Source organism: Hyla sarda, chromosome 2 (genome assembly GCF_029499605.1).
Source record: "Hyla sarda isolate aHylSar1 chromosome 2, aHylSar1.hap1, whole genome shotgun sequence".
Lineage (NCBI taxonomy): Eukaryota > Metazoa > Chordata > Amphibia > Anura > Hylidae > Hyla > Hyla sarda.
This window is the reverse complement of record NC_079190.1, coordinates 276,910,090-276,926,996: the sequence shown is the minus strand read 5'-3', so window position 1 is coordinate 276,926,996 and position 16,907 is coordinate 276,910,090. Positions and strand designations below refer to the sequence as shown.

Below are 16,907 nucleotides of genomic sequence, written 5' to 3'. Positions count from 1 at the left end.
ATATTTTGATGTTCTGGTGAATATTCTGAATAGAGCTGGTAAATAGTTTACATTCAGCTCTAGAGTTAGACTGTTAGTATAGCGAAGGGCTGTACAAACGGCGTAGCTTCTAGCTAGTCAGTCGGGGAGCTACATTGTTTTACATAACCGGAGTTACGTACACAGTGTAGCGGGAGCAGAGCTTCTCAGGGTGAGACTGAGAATTGGACTTAACAAGTGCAAGCAGCAGGACTTGGGAGGCTGGTGAGTGTGTCAGTGTGAGTGACTGCTGGGCTGAACATTACTACAGATGGGTAACATAACACGTGGTTGGTGGCTTGTTGTTCGGCAACTCGGAGGGACTCTATCTGTATATGAATGCAGCCCTGGCAATGCGATTGCTCTCCCCTTTATCCGTGTGTGTGTGTGTACAGAGAGGAGAGTGAGACAGCGCAGAACTAGATGATTGACAGCAGGTCGTGCACTTTCCTGCGGCACAGCTCTCAAGAGTAAGGTGGGAATTATAGCGCAGTGTGTGAGGGCACATCATCACTGCTAAAGTAATGCCCCCTTCTCTCTGCTCGATGGCAAAGCAGTAAGCACTATTGCCCAGATAAAACTGGATGATTTAAAGCTATAATAGAAAAAAAAAACAGCACAGCAGTGATCACTATCGCTGCCAGGGTAAGCCTTATGAATTTTTTTTCTAACTTGTGACAGGTACGCTTTAAGTAACTTACTTGCCTGTAAAGTTCTTCTCCCCCCATGGATCTGATCACTTTCTGGGGGAGAATGCTTGCATTTGAACTGAGCATACCTTACCTACTTTAGTGGGCCGTCAGATTATCAAAGCAAATGGGGGGATTAAGAACTATACACAGTGATTCCTTAAGTTTCAATTGCCATGGTTTACAATATTTTCAGCATGCAGTGGTCTTACCTGGACAATTGTAACTTGAAACCACAGCGAATATACATTGCCATAGGAAGTCCTGATACGCAGCACGTATGAATGGCCAAAATATCTAGCCAAACAGAGCAGGTATCTTACTAGTAAAACACCCATATTAATGAGGTGCATGCACTGATTGGCTGACTAGTATAATTTCTGTACAGTACAGTGCGGTACTACATGTCCTATATTGCCCTTTACTTGTGCCAGGATGAGCTGATCTCTTGGTGAGGGCCCTTTTTATTTTTTTTAAACTGTAATGTTTATTAAACAGTAGACACACAAAGACAGACACACAACATCCACGTATGTCGGGGTAGAAAGGGAGAAAAGAAAGAGGAAAAGAAAGGAGAAAAGGGGAGAAAAGAGGAAGTCAAGGCGGTTGCCTATCAGTGAAACGATCAAGGTGAGGGCCCTTTTTATGCATAAAAAGTTTTATAGCGGATAGCAGCTATTTCTTTATATAGAAAGACGTGCGTGTCTTCTATTTCTAAGTAATTACAATTAAAAACCTGTGAACACACCCTTAGAAAAGAATCCTGCTTACTCTACCCAAAGAGACTGATTGACAGCTTTCTTTGTACACTTGCTAAAACAGAGAAGGTTGTCAGTCAACCTATCTTAGTGGACAGCATGAAACACCTGAGGGGTTGGCTTTAAATAAAGGAGTTTTATGCATTTAATACCAATTATACTGTTTGGCATGTTTGTATATTGAACATTCTTCTGGGACTTTACAGTTTCTAACAAGAACTTAATTTTCAGCTGAAGTGAAGCGTGTTGGAGACACCCTTTTAGGCATGGCCACGCAGTGTGTCCAGGTGAAAAATGTTGTGAAGACCTCCCCCCAAACCCTAAGCAATTTGTGCCTAAAGATCAATGTCAAATTAGGTGGAATCAACAATATATTAGTGCCTCATCAACGGTATGTTTTGTCTTTACTAACTCTGACTTGATGTTGGACATTTTAGTCTGTGCAAAAGATTAAAATACAGTACATGTCCCAAAGTCTCTGCTGCATGGTCCCTGCCGATTGGGGGATCCATGGGTGTCTTCTGGCAATCCTGCTCCTGCACTCTGTCTGTAACTTCAGATCTCAGGCTTTGGATCTCAAGTACCACCCAGAAACCTCTATAGGTAATGACTTTATAGGGAGTAGATATATAAACCAAATGCCAATACCAGACTGTAAGGCAGGCTGGAGGAGCAGCCTGCCAGGTGACACTCATAGATTCCAGATCAGTAGGTACCATGTAGATGAGGCACTGGCACTGGATTCTTTTACTTTGAGCATCATCTGTGTTTAGTTTTCATTCTGCCTTTCACATGAACTCTTTACTGAGTCCTAATATTATGCCAACATTATGCAACAGTTATTTTGTGCTACTAACTCCCTACTTGCTACGGTCTCCGAAATTGCAGTAAATTTCTATATATATCTTTTAATTGTCTGTCTGATTTCTTTTAACTGACCTCCTTGGGTGCATAGTAGTTGTTAGTCTGGTCAAAGTTAGACTAACACCATCAACATCTAGAACATTTCTAAAACAACTTTTCTGTTTCATCTAATTGAATAAGACTTTCAGATCTGTTGCCTAACCTTGTGTCTTTACTACGTAAAGTGTACCTGTCATTAGCAAAAACTTTTTATGTAATGTAGGAAATACCATTTTTTATATATATATATATATATATATATATATATATATATATATATATATATATATATACTTGTAATATACATTGGTTACAAAATGTGTATAGTTCTGTCCCTGCAGCTGTTGTCTGTGTGTCTCTGTGAGAAGACCAAATACAGGAAGTGTGGGTGGACAAGCAGGGCTCTGTGCACTGAGGATGAGCAGGAGTCTGTACACTAAAGACAAGCAGGGTTTTGTACACTGAGGACAAGCAGGGTTCTGTGCAGTGAGGACAAGCAGGGTTCTGTGCAGTGAGGACAAGCAGGGCTCTGTACACTGAGGACAAGCAGGGCTCTGTACACTGAGGACAAGCAGGGCTCTACACTGAGGACAAGCAGGGCTCTGTACACTGAGGAAAAGCAGGGCTCTGTACACTGAGGACAAGCAGGGCTCTGTACACTGAGGACAAGCAGGGCTCTACACTGAGGACAAGCAGGGCTCTGTACACTGAGGAAAAGCAGGGCTCTGTACACTGAGGACAAGCAGGGCTCTGTACACTGAGGACAAGCAGGGCTCTGTACACTGAGGACAAGCAGGGCTCTGTACACTGAGGACAAGCAGGGCTCTGTACACTGAGGACAAGCAGGGCTCTGTACACTGAGGACAAGCAGGGCTCTGTACACTGAGGACAAGCAGGGCTCTGTACACTGAGGACAAGCAGGGCTCTGTACACTGAGGACAAGCAGGGCTCTGTACACTGAGGACAAGCAGGGCTCTGTACACTGAGGACAAGCAGGGCTCTGTACACTGAGGACAAGCAGGGCTCTGTACACTGAGGACAAGCAGGGCTCTGTACACTGAGGACAAGCAGGGCTCTGTACACTGAGGACAAGCAGGGCTCTGTACACTGAGGACAAGCAGGGCTCTGTACACTGAGGACAAGCAGGGCTCTGTACACTGAGGACAAGCAGGGCTCTGTACACTGAGGACAAGCAGGGCTCTGTACACTGAGGACAAGCAGGGCTCTGTACACTGAGGACAAGCAGGGCTCTGTACACTGAGGACAAGCAGGGCTCTGTACACTGCGGACAAGCAGGGCTCTGTACACTGCGGACAAGCAGGGCTCTGTACACTGAGGACAAGCAGGGCTCTGTACACTGAGGACAAGCAGGGCTCTGTACACTGAGGACAAGCAGGGCTCTGTACACTGAGGACAAGCAGGGCTCTGTACACTGAGGACAAGCAGGGCTCAGTGCACTGAGGTTCTGTGACATGCTCCAGGCTTATTGACAAGTTAGGAGCCTGCACAGAGCCCTGCTTGTCCTGCCCTCACTTCCTGTATTTGGACTACTTATAGAGACACACAGGCAATATCTGCAGGGACTGCATTTTTTTCACCCAAAAAATATAAAAAAAATTTTTAATCAATGTATATTACAAATCTACATATAATGGTATTATCGACTTTATATCAAAAGTTTTTGCTAGCGACAGGTACACTTAAACCAACCTACTTGATGGTTGAGTTTAGTGTCTTTTAGATTTACTACTCATTTTATTTAATATAAAAGGAAAACCAGATGCAGTCTCTACCTGCTGCGCTGCACTACAAACATGCGCTATGAACTCACACACTGCATCTTAATTTAGCCAACTTATAAATTTGGTAATATAAAGTTTATTTCTCATTCATTAATGTGTTTTCTAATGTATGCATTGGTTTACACTGTAGCAGGGCTCTGTACACTGAGGACAAGCAGGGCTCTGTACACTGAGGACAAGCAGGGCTCTGTACACTGAGGACAAGCAGGGCTCTGTACACTGAGGACAAGCAGGGCTCTGTACACTGAGGACAAGCAGGGCTCTGTACACTGAGGACAAGCAGGGCTCTGTACACTGAGGACAAGCAGGGCTCTGTACACTGAGGACAAGCAGGGCTCTGTACACTGAGGACAAGCAGGGCTCTGTACACTGCGGACAAGCAGGGCTCTGTACACTGCGGACAAGCAGGGCTCTGTACACTGAGGACAAGCAGGGCTCTGTACACTGAGGACAAGCAGGGCTCTGTACACTGAGGACAAGCAGGGCTCTGTACACTGAGGACAAGCAGGGCTCTGTACACTGAGGACAAGCAGGGCTCTGTACACTGAGGACAAGCAGGGCTCAGTGCACTGAGGTTCTGTGACATGCTCCAGGCTTATTGACAAGTTAGGAGCCTGCACAGAGCCCTGCTTGTCCTGCCCTCACTTCCTGTATTTGGACTACTTATAGAGACACACAGGCAATATCTGCAGGGACTGCATTTTTTTCACCCAAAAATATAAAAAAAAATTTTAATCAATGTATATTACAAATCTACATATAATGGTATTATCGACTTTATATCAAAAGTTTTTGCTAGCGACAGGTACACTTAAACCAACCTACTTGATGGTTGAGTTTAGTGTCTTTTAGATTTACTACTCATTTTATTTAATATAAAAGGAAAACCAGATGCAGTCTCTACCTGCTGCGCTGCACTACAAACATGCGCTATGAACTCACACACTGCATCTTAATTTAGCCAACTTATAAATTTGGTAATATAAAGTTTATTTCTCATTCATTAATGTGTTTTCTAATGTATGCATTGGTTTACACTGTAGATTTATATGTGTAGGTTTACATTGTAGATTTATTACATTATTGTCTGGTGCAATATTGATATATTGTCTTTTTGAATATGCATAGTTAAAGTTAATGTGTTGCTTATTTCTTTTCTGATTGTTTAGAGCCAGATACTGAAACAAGTTTTTTTGAAATCTTTTTCTATGTTCTGCTTGAAATTATTTTTAAAGTTACATTTTTAGTACATTTTTATAGTAGCAGACATCTTGCCTGGGCTGCTTTTAGCAGCATTTAGATATTCTTTACAGCAAGCCCCATGGACATAAACACAGTGAATATCTCCAGATCCTATTCTTTGTTTGAGGGAGGTTTGTAAGCATGCTGTGTGATCTGTGCAGAGGTCATTCTACAGGGGAGTGCAGGAGAGGCTGAGTTGCTTTTGTCTAACCTATATACTGGTGTTCCCTTTCACTGTAATGGTGTACACATCACTTTTCAGCAGCCTCTTCCTTACCTCTGACAAAACAGAAAGTCTCAGTTTAGTTTTAGGACTAGTGGCCAAACTGTAAGCTGCAAGATTTCAGAATTATTTTTATAATCTAAATCAGCGATTCCAAACCAGTGTGCCTCCAGCTCCAACTGGTTGGGAAACACTATTATAGGTACTAAAATGGAAAATTAGAAAAACATCATAAAAAATTCCACAAAAATGTTTACCTATTGTTTAAATAAAAATGTTATGTTAATTTTTGATAACACTTTTAAGTTTCATGCGTTGCCTTGTGACAGCTCTGCGGTCTTCCAGCAGCCAGTCATTTTCCTTGGAGCAGACGTTACACACCCACCAGCTGGTGATGGCAAGAAGCCCTCAATCACAGCGGTGAGAAACAAAACAATATATATTACTCTTTATGATGCACAATGTGAACTGTGCGGAGGGATAACTAACATGAGTTCCCTTTTTTGTAAAATAGGTTGTAGGTAGTATGGATGCTCATCCAAGCAGGTACTGTGCAACAGTAAGGGTGCAGCGTCCTCGGCAGGAAATCATTGAGGACCTTTCATACATGGTGAGGGAACTTCTCATCCAGTTTTACAAGTCCACTCGTTTTAAACCCACAAGGATCATCTTCTATCGAGATGGGGTGCCAGAAGGTCAGCTCCCTCAGGCAAGTACATTATCGTAGAAAATTAAATGGGTACTCCAGGGAAATATATATAAGTAACGCTCCAAAGCCACCACACTACCTGGATATGTTCCCTGTAAACCATTCTGCCTGATATGCATGGCTCCTGTGACCCCTGTTGTATTCTGCCTGCTTGATATTCTTTGCCACACTCTCTGAGAGCAGCCGCCACCGTCCAGCTGTGAGCAGCAGAGAAAGGTTTAGTGTATGATTGGCTAAGGCTGCACACACCTCACAGTTCTCAGCACTTAAAGGGGTACTCCGCTGGAAAAATTTTTTTTTTTTTTTTATCAACTGGTGCCAGAAAATTAAACAGATTTGTAAATTACTTCTATTTAAAAATCTTAATCCTTCCAGTACTTATCAGCTGGTATTTGCTCCACAGGAAGTTATTTTCTTTTTACATTACCTTTCTGTCTGACCACAGTGCTCTGGAGTTCTTTTCAGTATGACCACAGTGCTCTCTGCTGACACCTCTGTCCATATCAGGAACTGTCCAGAGCAAGATAGATTTGCTATGGGGATTTGCTTGTACTCTGAACAGTTCCTTAAATGGACAGAGGTGTCAACAGAGAGCACTGTGGTCAGACAGAAAGGAAATTCAAAAAGAAGAAAATTTCCTGTGGAGCAAATAGCAGCTGATAAATACTGTTAGGATTAAGATTTTTTAATAGAAGTAATTTACAAATTTGTTTAACTTTCTGGCACCAGTTGATTTAAAGAATTTTTTCCAGCGGAGTACCCCTTTAAGAGAGCTTGACTCATCAGTGCAGGGCAGAAACCGCATGGTCTGTGTCTCTTAGGAGGGTGGAGGCTGCTTTCAGAGAGTGATTTGGACAGGGACAGAGGCTCTATATAGCTAATGAATGATATTTAGACAATTAAATAGGTTGATGAGAGTGAAAGGATAGGCTATTGGTTTGGTTTCCCGGAGTACCCCTTTAACCTCTTAACAATGCAGGATGTAAATGTACATCCTGGTGAGGTGGTAATTAACCCACCAGGACGTACATTTACGTCCTATACATAATCGGAGCGATGCTCGGGTCATGCGCGGCAGGTCCCAGCTACTGATAGCGATCGCGTGGATGTCCGCCTTTAACCCCTCATGATCAATACAGATAACTGCATCTGCAGCGTTGCGGTCGCTAAAATGGATGATCGGATCGCCCGTAGCGCTGCCGTGGCGATCCGATCATCCAGAACGGCATACAGAGGTCCCCTCACCTGCCTCCCACGGTTCTTCTGCTCTGGTCTGAGATCGAGCAGACCAGAGCAGAATATGACCGATAACACTGATCAGTGCTATGCCCTATGGGGACTATTAAAGTGTAAAACTAAAAGTAAAAAATTAGAAAAAAACCCTCCCCCACTAAAAATGTAAATTGTCCCATTTTCCCTATTTCACCCCCAAAAAGTGTAAAAAAATAAAATAATTCATATACATATTTTGGTATCGCCGCGTGTGTAAATATCCAAACTATTAAAAAATAATGTTAATGATCTCGTATGGTGAACGGCTAGAACGTAAAAAAAATTGCTGCTTTTTTTAATAAAATTTTATTCCCCCAAAAATTCATAAAAAATGTATTAAAAGTTTTATATAAGCAAATATGGTATCAATAAAAAGTACAGATCACGGTGCAAAAAATTTGCCCTCATATCGCTGGGGATTTTAAACGTACTAATTTGGTTAAAAAGTTTGCGATTTTTTTTTTTTTAAGCGCAACAGTAATAGAAAAGTATGTTATCATGGGTATCATTTTAATCATATTGACACAAAGAACATATATCATTTTTACCATAAATTGTTCGGTGTGAAAACGAAACCTTCCAAAATTTGCAAAATTGCGCTTTTCTTTTTAATTTCCCCACACTAATAGTATTTTTTGGGTTGCGCCATACATTTTATGGTAAAGTGAGTGATGGCTTTACAACGGACAACTGGTGGCACATGAAAATATAAAAGAGTTATGATTTTTTGAAGGCGAGGAGGAAAAAAAGAAAATGTAAAAATAAAATTGTCTTGAGTCCTTAAGGGGTTAAAGGAGTACTGTGGTATAGGACTATCTTTCCCCTATACAAAGGATGGGGATAAGTATCTGATCGCAGGGGTCCAACCGCTGGGACCCCCTGCAATCTCCTGCATGGCACCCTGGCTCTCCCCATGAATGGAGCTGTCATAACCACAGCACAAAGCGGTGACCGTCACGCCCCCTCCATGCATCTCTATGGGAGAACCGGAGATACAGTGTTTGTGTATCTTTGGCTCTCCCATAGAGATACATTGAGGGGGCGTGTTGTCCACTGCTTCATGTTGGGGGTCAACAGTCTCCTTGCATGGAGCAGAGATCGGCTGGGCGCTGGGCAAGAGATTGTGGGGTTCCCAGTGATCAAACCCCCCGTGATTAGACACTTATCACCTATCCTTTGAATAGGGGATAAATTGTCCTACACCACAAAATTCCTTTTAAACATATTTCCTGTGTTCGTGTAAAGCCTGTAACTTTTAAAAAAAAAATTTATTCTGTTATTTTAGATTCTGCATTATGAGCTGCTGGCTATCAGGGACGCGTGTATTAAACTGGAGAAGGACTACCAACCTGGAATCACTTACATTGTTGTACAGAAGCGACATCACACACGCTTGTTTTGTGCTGACCGTAGTGAGCGGGTATGTGGCGAAATTTTGCTTCATTTACTGAACTGTTTCTAGAAATGATTACTTTAGATGCCCTTGCTCCTTTCTTAAAAGCTCTTGGCTCTGTGCATCTATTGTCCCGTGAACAGTGCTTAAAATGAATGTCATAAGAATCACCTGAACTAACCTATTGGTTTAGGCTTGAAGTGTGTGTGATGCTGATGACATTGGTACTTACCACTGATGTGTGGCTTCTTTTTTCCGTTATTCTCGGTTTCCTTATTATGAAAATTAAGTAGCTTGGTTCACTCAGGGCGCTCCAGAGCCCTGGATACACTGTGACATTCAGACTGGATTTTCCGAGTAAACACTCTCCTCCCCTGTGAAATCTCTCACAAGTGGGAGATTTCACTTCATATCACCTGTGGCTATGGCTGTGCAATTGTTGATGACAGGCCATATGAATTGAAACCTCTCTGTTTGCAAAAGAGATTTCATTGGGGAGGAGGATCAGCACAGGGGAGGAGGATCAGCACAGGGGAGGAGAGCGTTTACTCTCCTGGACCTACATCATGGTGTACTCGGGGCTTGGGAATGCCCCCCGCTAAATGGGAATGCACCAAGCTACTAAATGTGCATAATAAGAGAACCGGGAATAATGTAGGAAAAAAGCCTCTCATTAACAAACTGTAAGTACCATTGTCATCAGTGTCACCCACACTACAAGCCTTTGTTAATAGGTTAGTGCAGGTAATGCTGATAACTTTTGGAGTCCTGGTGGAGTTCACCATTTATCAGTTGAAAATTGTAGCCCTATTGTCATAATATATATGGAATGTCTGCATATGTGGGTTCTTTTTTTAAGAAAAATCATCATATCTTTTTTTTTTATTAATTTATTTATTTTTTTAATACAGATTGGAAAAAGTGGTAACATTCCTGCAGGGACAACCGTTGACACCAATATCACACATCCATTTGAGTTTGACTTTTATCTGTGCAGTCATGCGGGTATCCAGGTAACATGCTGCAAATGATCATCAACAAACAGAATATGGGAAATGTAACTTGTATATTATTGATGGTGATAGAATTTCTGAATATATATTATAAGTAGGGATATACCGATACTAGTATCGGTATCGGGGCCGATACTAGCTATTTGCATGGTATCGGGGACTCGTTTATTGTCCCCGATACCATGCCCGATACCTGTTGCCGTTCCACTGTCCCGTTCTTCCGTCCTCTGGTCCGCATCATGTCATCCTATGGAGGAGCATGTGACATATACGTCACTCCCCCTCCTTCTCTGCGCCCGGCGTAACGAGTGACGTATATGTCACATGCTCCTCCATAGGACGACATGATGCGGACGGGAGAACGGGACAGTGGAGCGGCAGCACCCGACAGAGGAGGTGAGCTGCCTGCAAGGAGGGGGGATCTACTAATGTCTACCGGGGGGGGGGGGGGCCCTGCTGCTGTCTAAACGGGGGGCCTGCTGATGTTTAAACAGGGGGGCCCTGCTGCTGTCTAAACAAGGGGGCCCTGCTGCTGTTTAAATGGGGGGGGGGGCTGCTGCTGTCTAAAAGGGGGCCCCTGCTGCTGTCTAAAGGGGGGGGCTGCTGCTGTCTAAAGGGGGGTCTCACTGTCTAAAGGGGGGCTGTGGTCTACAGGGGGGCTTCTGTCTACAAGGGGGGCAGCTGCTAATGTCTGCAGGGGGATACTACCTACTATTAAAGACAATCTTACAGCAGAGTCACCTGCACTAACATGAATTTATAGGTAGATAGTGCAGGTGACCCGGTTTCTACCGCTTCTTACCATGTGGTCATCGGTCTCACCGCCAGTGCAAATTCCCTGTTCTGTCCAATGGAGAAGAGAGAAATCTTGGCTCATACTACAGCAGCCGCCTCCATTGTACACAACAAGGAACCCACTTATCATACGGTAAGCAGCGCCAGAAACCGGGTTACCCTGCTGTCAGATTCCCTTTATCGGCGAGTACTAGAACTAAAGTATCGGTACTCGTATTCGGTCTTAAAAAAATGGTATCGGGACATCCCTAATTATAAGTCTGCAGGCATGTCACTGTAAGAAGAGGAAGAATAAAGTCTATTTTCCATGCAAAGATGGGTTGCTATGGAAGACTTTTCTGTGATTATGTGGAACCTCAATATATCTTAATAGATTACTAGTGAAATGTGTTGAAAAGTAGTTGGAGTGTATAATCTTACTATGTACCTGTAAATACTAACGTACCTGTGGTTAGTATAAATAAATTACATTGTAGCTTTGAGTGCCCTGATTCGACTGTTATTATTTGGTTTTCATATCTTCCATTCCTGAGACATAAGGATTTAAATATTGGTTGATTATCTGCACTGGGCAAGAACTTTAAATGGGTACTCTGGTGGAAAAAAAATTAAAATTAACTGGTGCCATAAAGATAAACAGATTTGTAAATTACTTCTATTTAAAAAGTTATTTTCTTTTTGAATTTCTTTTCTTTCTGAACACAGTGCTCTCTGCTGACACCTCTGTCCATGTCAGGAACTGTCCAGAGTAGGATAGGTTTTCTATGGGGATTTATTCCTATTCTGGACAATTCCTGACACGGACAGAGGTGTCAGCAGAGAGGACTGTGGTCAGACAAAAGAAAAGAAATTCATAAAGAAAAGAACTTCCTCTGTAGTATACAGCAGCTGATAAGTACTGGAAGGGTTAAGATTTTTAATAGAAATCATTTAAACATCTGTTTAACTTTCTGGCACCAGTTGATTTAAAAAGATTGTTTTCCACTGGGACCCCGCTGCTGGGACCCCCGCAATCTCTGTGCAGCACCTGCATTCTGTGCTGGGCTGCTGTTCCAGTCTCGGAACATAGATATGAATGGAGGGGCATGGTGTGACGTCACGTCTCCAGTCCCGGAAACACAGAGGTTTCCGAGACTGGAACAGCAGCCCAGCATAGAATGCGGGTGCTGCACAAAGATTGCCAGGGGTCCCAGCGGCGCCAACCCCCCCACAATCGGACATCTTATCCCCTATCCTTTGGATAGGGGATAAGATGTCTTTGGCCCTTTAAACTGCCAGGATCAGACTGCAGTCTGATGCAGGCAGGTTTTGGCTGTAAGATACAGACAGCACCTGCTGCATATAGAGCGGGCTTCAATGAACGCTGAGCAATGTAAAAGGCGTATTGGCGGTCATAAACAGGTTAATAAATTTGCCACATCTGTGGCTTCCCATTGTATTTCTACTAAAAGCTCCAAAATGACATAAAAACGTATTATTTATTTTTTTATGCTGACCACAGGTCCTCTTTGAAGAGCTACTGCAGTTGGAAAATTATAAATTTTGTTGACTTAATTTTCTTTTTTTTTTTTACTTCTCTGCAGGGCACTAGCCGTCCCTCACATTACTATGTTCTTTGGGATGATAATAGATTCACAGCCGATGAGCTGCAGATCCTCACGTACCAGCTATGTCACACATATGTGCGCTGCACGCGATCTGTATCTATACCGGCTCCTGCATACTATGCCCGACTAGTTGCGTTCAGAGCACGGTATCATCTAGTAGACAAGGAACATGACAGGTGTGTGCGAGTGTTTGTCTTTCTTCCTCATGGGCGAAGGAATGGTTAAAATCTCTAATCTTCTAAATTATGTAAAAATGGAAACCGTTCCTAGGGCCTCTTTATAATGCTATTAACCAATATATTTGATCTGAGTTGTTATAGTGAACCTAAACTAAATAATTGAGTTTTTCTGTTTGTAACCAAAAAGTGTATAGTTCTAGCTAACATTTCTTAGTCCTGTATAACCTGGAAACAGTTATTATGGAGAGCTTCTTTGACACTCGAGGCATCCAAATCCATGACCTCCAGTCATGGTCTTTCCTCCACAGGTTAACACTAAATGGATAAACATTAGTATAATCAGTGCAGAAAATGTCCTTGTCATTCAAGTAAAATGGATTCTAAAGATCCTATTCACACCGTTTGGAAAAAAATTCAGCATATTTCAGGGCATGCTGTGTCATTGTACTTTTTCCCTTTTGGGATTTTATGTAGCAGAAAGGCAGCAGATTTAACCCCCTTGTTATTGCATTAAGCAAAATCCAGAAATGTTTTTTCACGACAGCCTGAATTTGATCACATGTGAATTTCACAATTGGATCCCATTATGGATTTTTTCCCAGAACATCCAAACGTAAAAGCGTGAAAGTGCTTCAGATAGGATAGCACACATTTAGAAGGTTCTAGTGTTTATTGTACTTAAGTATATATATGCCCTGTGGACTTTCTTTGAAAGGAGCCAAGAAGGTGAGACTCAAGTCAAAATGATCTTTGTTTTTGAGCATAATTTCTGTAGTTTGTGAATATTTTGTGTTTATAAGTCTGAGTATATTAAACACTTGAATCCTTTGACAACCATCTCTGGTGGCTTTACACTATTAGAAGTGGTCATCCATTTACTGTTACCATGTGGAGGGAGGGAATGGATTACTGTAAAGTCTACTAGAAGAACACTAGGAGTTGATACTGTATTACACTAAGCTTTTTTTTAGTGGAACCAATGCTCATACCGTTAAACGAGGAATATGCTTATGTGGTGAGGGAAGGTTTCCTTCATAACACAAACTTTTATTTATAAGAGGAGTTATAAATATGGCTCTGTGAGTCATGAACTGCCCTTCTGGTCTAGGCATAACACATTGTTATTTCTGCTTGGAGTGTTCCTTTAAGTGTGAAGGGAACAACCCGCCAATGTTAATGACCTGTTAGACGTTCTGTAAAACCAGAGGTTTATGTGAGTCTCGAGACCTGTTTAGTAATTCTGAGTGGTGTTTTTTAACTTCTCTTGCAGTGGAGAAGGCAGCCACATTTCCGGACAAAGCAACGGAAGAGATCCACAGGCTTTAGCTAAGGCAGTTCAAGTTCACCAAGACACTTTGCGCACCATGTATTTTGCCTGATGATTTGTCACGTAGATTTCCTAGTGGTTAATATCTAAATGTGACTTGTTTGCCACATCCTGTACCTCATTGGCTTAGAAGAGTTGTGTTTCCTGGGATCTTGAGCCTTACAAAAGAAGGGTACCTCATAACAAACTGTCAAACCTGATGACATCATGTGGGTACAATGTGGGGATCACATTGGTTGGACACAGATGACATTGTTTTGCATGTTGTGGAAATGTAAGAGAGCACCACCTCAGCAGGTCTCCTCTGATTGCCACAGCAAATTTCTTGAAGACTTGAAATGCAATACTGCAGGCAGAAAAAAATTGAGCTGAGCCCCTAGCTCCAGAGGAATAGAATGAATGTGCACTGCAAAAAAAATGTACGAAAAGAGCTACAAGAAAACAGTTTTGAGCCTTAAACAAAAGATAAATTCTAATTAAAAAAAACAAAGAATCTACGAGGTAAAACATGAGCATCAAAGATCTACCTTGTCAATGCTCCTTCATTGTGTTTTCCACAAAAGACGTTCATATCCTTGGAACGTAACCAGCACAACAACATGGCTTGCTCAGCTAACTTCAGGTCATCCAACAGTTTTGTGGTGATGTACAGATGCAAGACCTGGAATTCTTTTGTGTTTAGAATGTCTTTAAGAAAAAAAGTCAGACATATCATATCAGACTGAAGGCAATTTTTCATCTGCCACGACAAATTCAATACTTGCCACTTTCCCCCTGGAATCCACTGGTGCCATATGGTCTTCTTATAGCGAGGCAGAATGGAGCTGGGTTTGTCAAAGCAATAGGGTGATGTTATCCAGTGATGACCTGACTCCAGCGTGCCTTCATATCCTAAAAGAGTTTGATGCATTCGATAAATTTAGATAATGTCATGTCACTAATTTTAGTTGGTAGCAGTAAAAGAGAATTGTGCAAAGTGCCTTGAACCCTTACAGTGCTAGACAAGACAAAAATAATCCTGCTTCTCCAGCTCTGCTGAGTGTACATAGGAGCACTAGAAGCACCAGCTCATTGTTGATAGATTGGCTAGAGCTGTGTCCATCAGTCTTCGCGCAATTACTACAAGATGATCTTTGCTGTATGTAATGGCTCTGCCTAGTTCCCATATCATAAGCTTATAGTTGCTTTTCTGAACAGATCCTCAACTGTACCTCCTACCTTTCCTGGGTTCAGGAATATACTTTATGGTTCATCTTTATAAAAAAAATGCTACAAACCAGTATGGTGTCACTGCTACAACTATGCTCCTGACACAATAATTCTTTAAGCAAAATAGTATCCGCAACATCCCGAGAGCTGGCACAGGCAGTATCTATACAGAAGAGGAACTTTATGACTTGGAACTGTACCCTGCAATAGGGTCACTACAACAGAGTTGACTAAGCCAGCACATCAGTAGCTGAAAAAAGGTGAATGGGTCTTTACTCCTATTGAGATTTAGGGGTTTGTATTTTAGATTCCTTCTCAACATACAGAATATTGCATAGCATCATGATATCACATATAGCGGTAAATCAATGTACACGTCCATAAAATGTGGAAATTGCAGATCTAGAATGAACCCAACTGAACTGAGAGGGACTAATTCCTTTCTGAATTGTTTCAGTTTCTAAACAATACATGGGTGTTCTGCCTACTGGTAATGCCACTCTAGTTTGGTGCCAGCTTAAATAATATGTTAGACAACAGTATTATGAACAGTCCCCTACTATGTTGTTATAGTCATACTGACTTTTTGCACAGTTCATTTCCAGGACAGGGGCTGCTAAATTTTACAGTCAGCATTCTCAGGATCAGTGGGGCTAAAGGCTTATTAATGGGATCTATTGTGAGCTAAAGGTACCAGAACTGCTGATCACTCAATTCCTAAATGTAAAATTGGCTCCAAACTGGAACTTGAAGAGATTGTGCCATAATGACAACTTTTCACCTATTTACAGGATAGATAAGTATCTGATCAATGGGGGCCTGAGTGCTCGGACCGCCTCTGATTATGAAAAAGGGGATCCGGTGTACCCCTATTTGATTGGAGCAGCAATTGAATATGCGTACTGCTGCTTCAGTCAAACTCTATGGGACCGCTGAAGTTAGACTAGCACCATATCCAGCTTTCTTCTGCTGAAGTGCTCACACTGCATTCAGACCCCCCAATGATGGGACACTTTTCACCCGTTCTGTGGAGAACAAGGTTGTCATGATGGCACAACACCTTTTAATAAGGATGTGCCATGAAGAAAGACTTCTCAGTTAACACATTTAATAGCTGTACTTCTAACACTTACCTAGTGGGTGCAAAAGTCCACGGGTCAAGTCCTGGGGGAAAAAAATGCAGGAACTCACCCAAGATTTCTACTCAAGGGCTGGTCCTGCTAATGGGAACCATGTTCCTGCTGTGGAAAAAGTGCAGGAACTCACTTCCTACGCATACCTGAAGGACTTGAGTCCTGCAAAAGTCCCATTTAGGATGCTGAAACAAATCATGTAAATGTAAAAAGGCAACTTGTTTTCTGATTGACATACCAGGATCGCCTTTCAGGTTTCTTTGCACTTTTTTTTTTTTTTTTTTTTTTTTTTTTAAAGGGTTGGCTGTCAAGTAAATTTTTTGGGCCAGTCAGCCAAAATAGACCTGTGGTTTGCTTACCTTAAGTTCAGGGATATCATTTGTTTTAGAAAGTACCGAGTGGCTAAAAAAATATTTTAAAAAAATGAAGCATCCTCATATAGCTTTGATTTTCCACTATTGCTGCTTTGACTGTTCCCTGGGCTTTATGTCTCTTTCTGATTCCAGTGATGTGTCGACCTTGCAGGAACTGCTCACTGCAGCAGTAAACTTAGCCAATGATGGGCCAAGCAGGCATTTCCTGCAAAATCAACATGTCATTGGAAGGAAAAAAACATGAAGAGCTCCATGAGCTTG

At 42.1% G+C, this 16,907-nt stretch overlaps 2 protein-coding genes across 3 annotated transcripts in view; one reads left to right on the top strand and one right to left on the bottom strand.

Moving 5' to 3' along the window:
- LOC130356123 (protein argonaute-1-like) overlaps nt 1-14,000 on the top strand; it is a 104,940-nt gene extending 90,940 nt beyond the window's left edge. For both annotated transcript variants that reach the window (XM_056557188.1, XM_056557189.1), the window contains 7 exons: nt 1,697-1,856; nt 5,965-6,055; nt 6,150-6,344; nt 8,902-9,036; nt 9,921-10,022; nt 12,401-12,600; nt 13,874-14,000. In XM_056557188.1, the coding sequence (XP_056413163.1) occupies nt 1,697-1,856; nt 5,965-6,055; nt 6,150-6,344; nt 8,902-9,036; nt 9,921-10,022; nt 12,401-12,600; nt 13,874-13,982 (992 nt within the window). In that variant the 3' untranslated portion in view covers nt 13,983-14,000. The remainder of the gene's footprint in view (nt 1-1,696; nt 1,857-5,964; nt 6,056-6,149; nt 6,345-8,901; nt 9,037-9,920; nt 10,023-12,400; nt 12,601-13,873) is intronic.
- Nucleotides 14,001-14,107: 107 nt separating this feature from the next.
- LOC130356125 (uncharacterized) overlaps nt 14,108-16,907 on the bottom strand; it is an 88,751-nt gene continuing 85,951 nt past the window's right edge. Inside the window, exons 4-5 of the mRNA XM_056557191.1 lie at nt 14,458-14,821; nt 14,108-14,336 (exon numbers count right to left, since the gene is read on the bottom strand). Coding sequence (XP_056413166.1) covers nt 14,108-14,336; nt 14,458-14,821 — 593 coding nt within the window. The remainder of the gene's footprint in view (nt 14,337-14,457; nt 14,822-16,907) is intronic.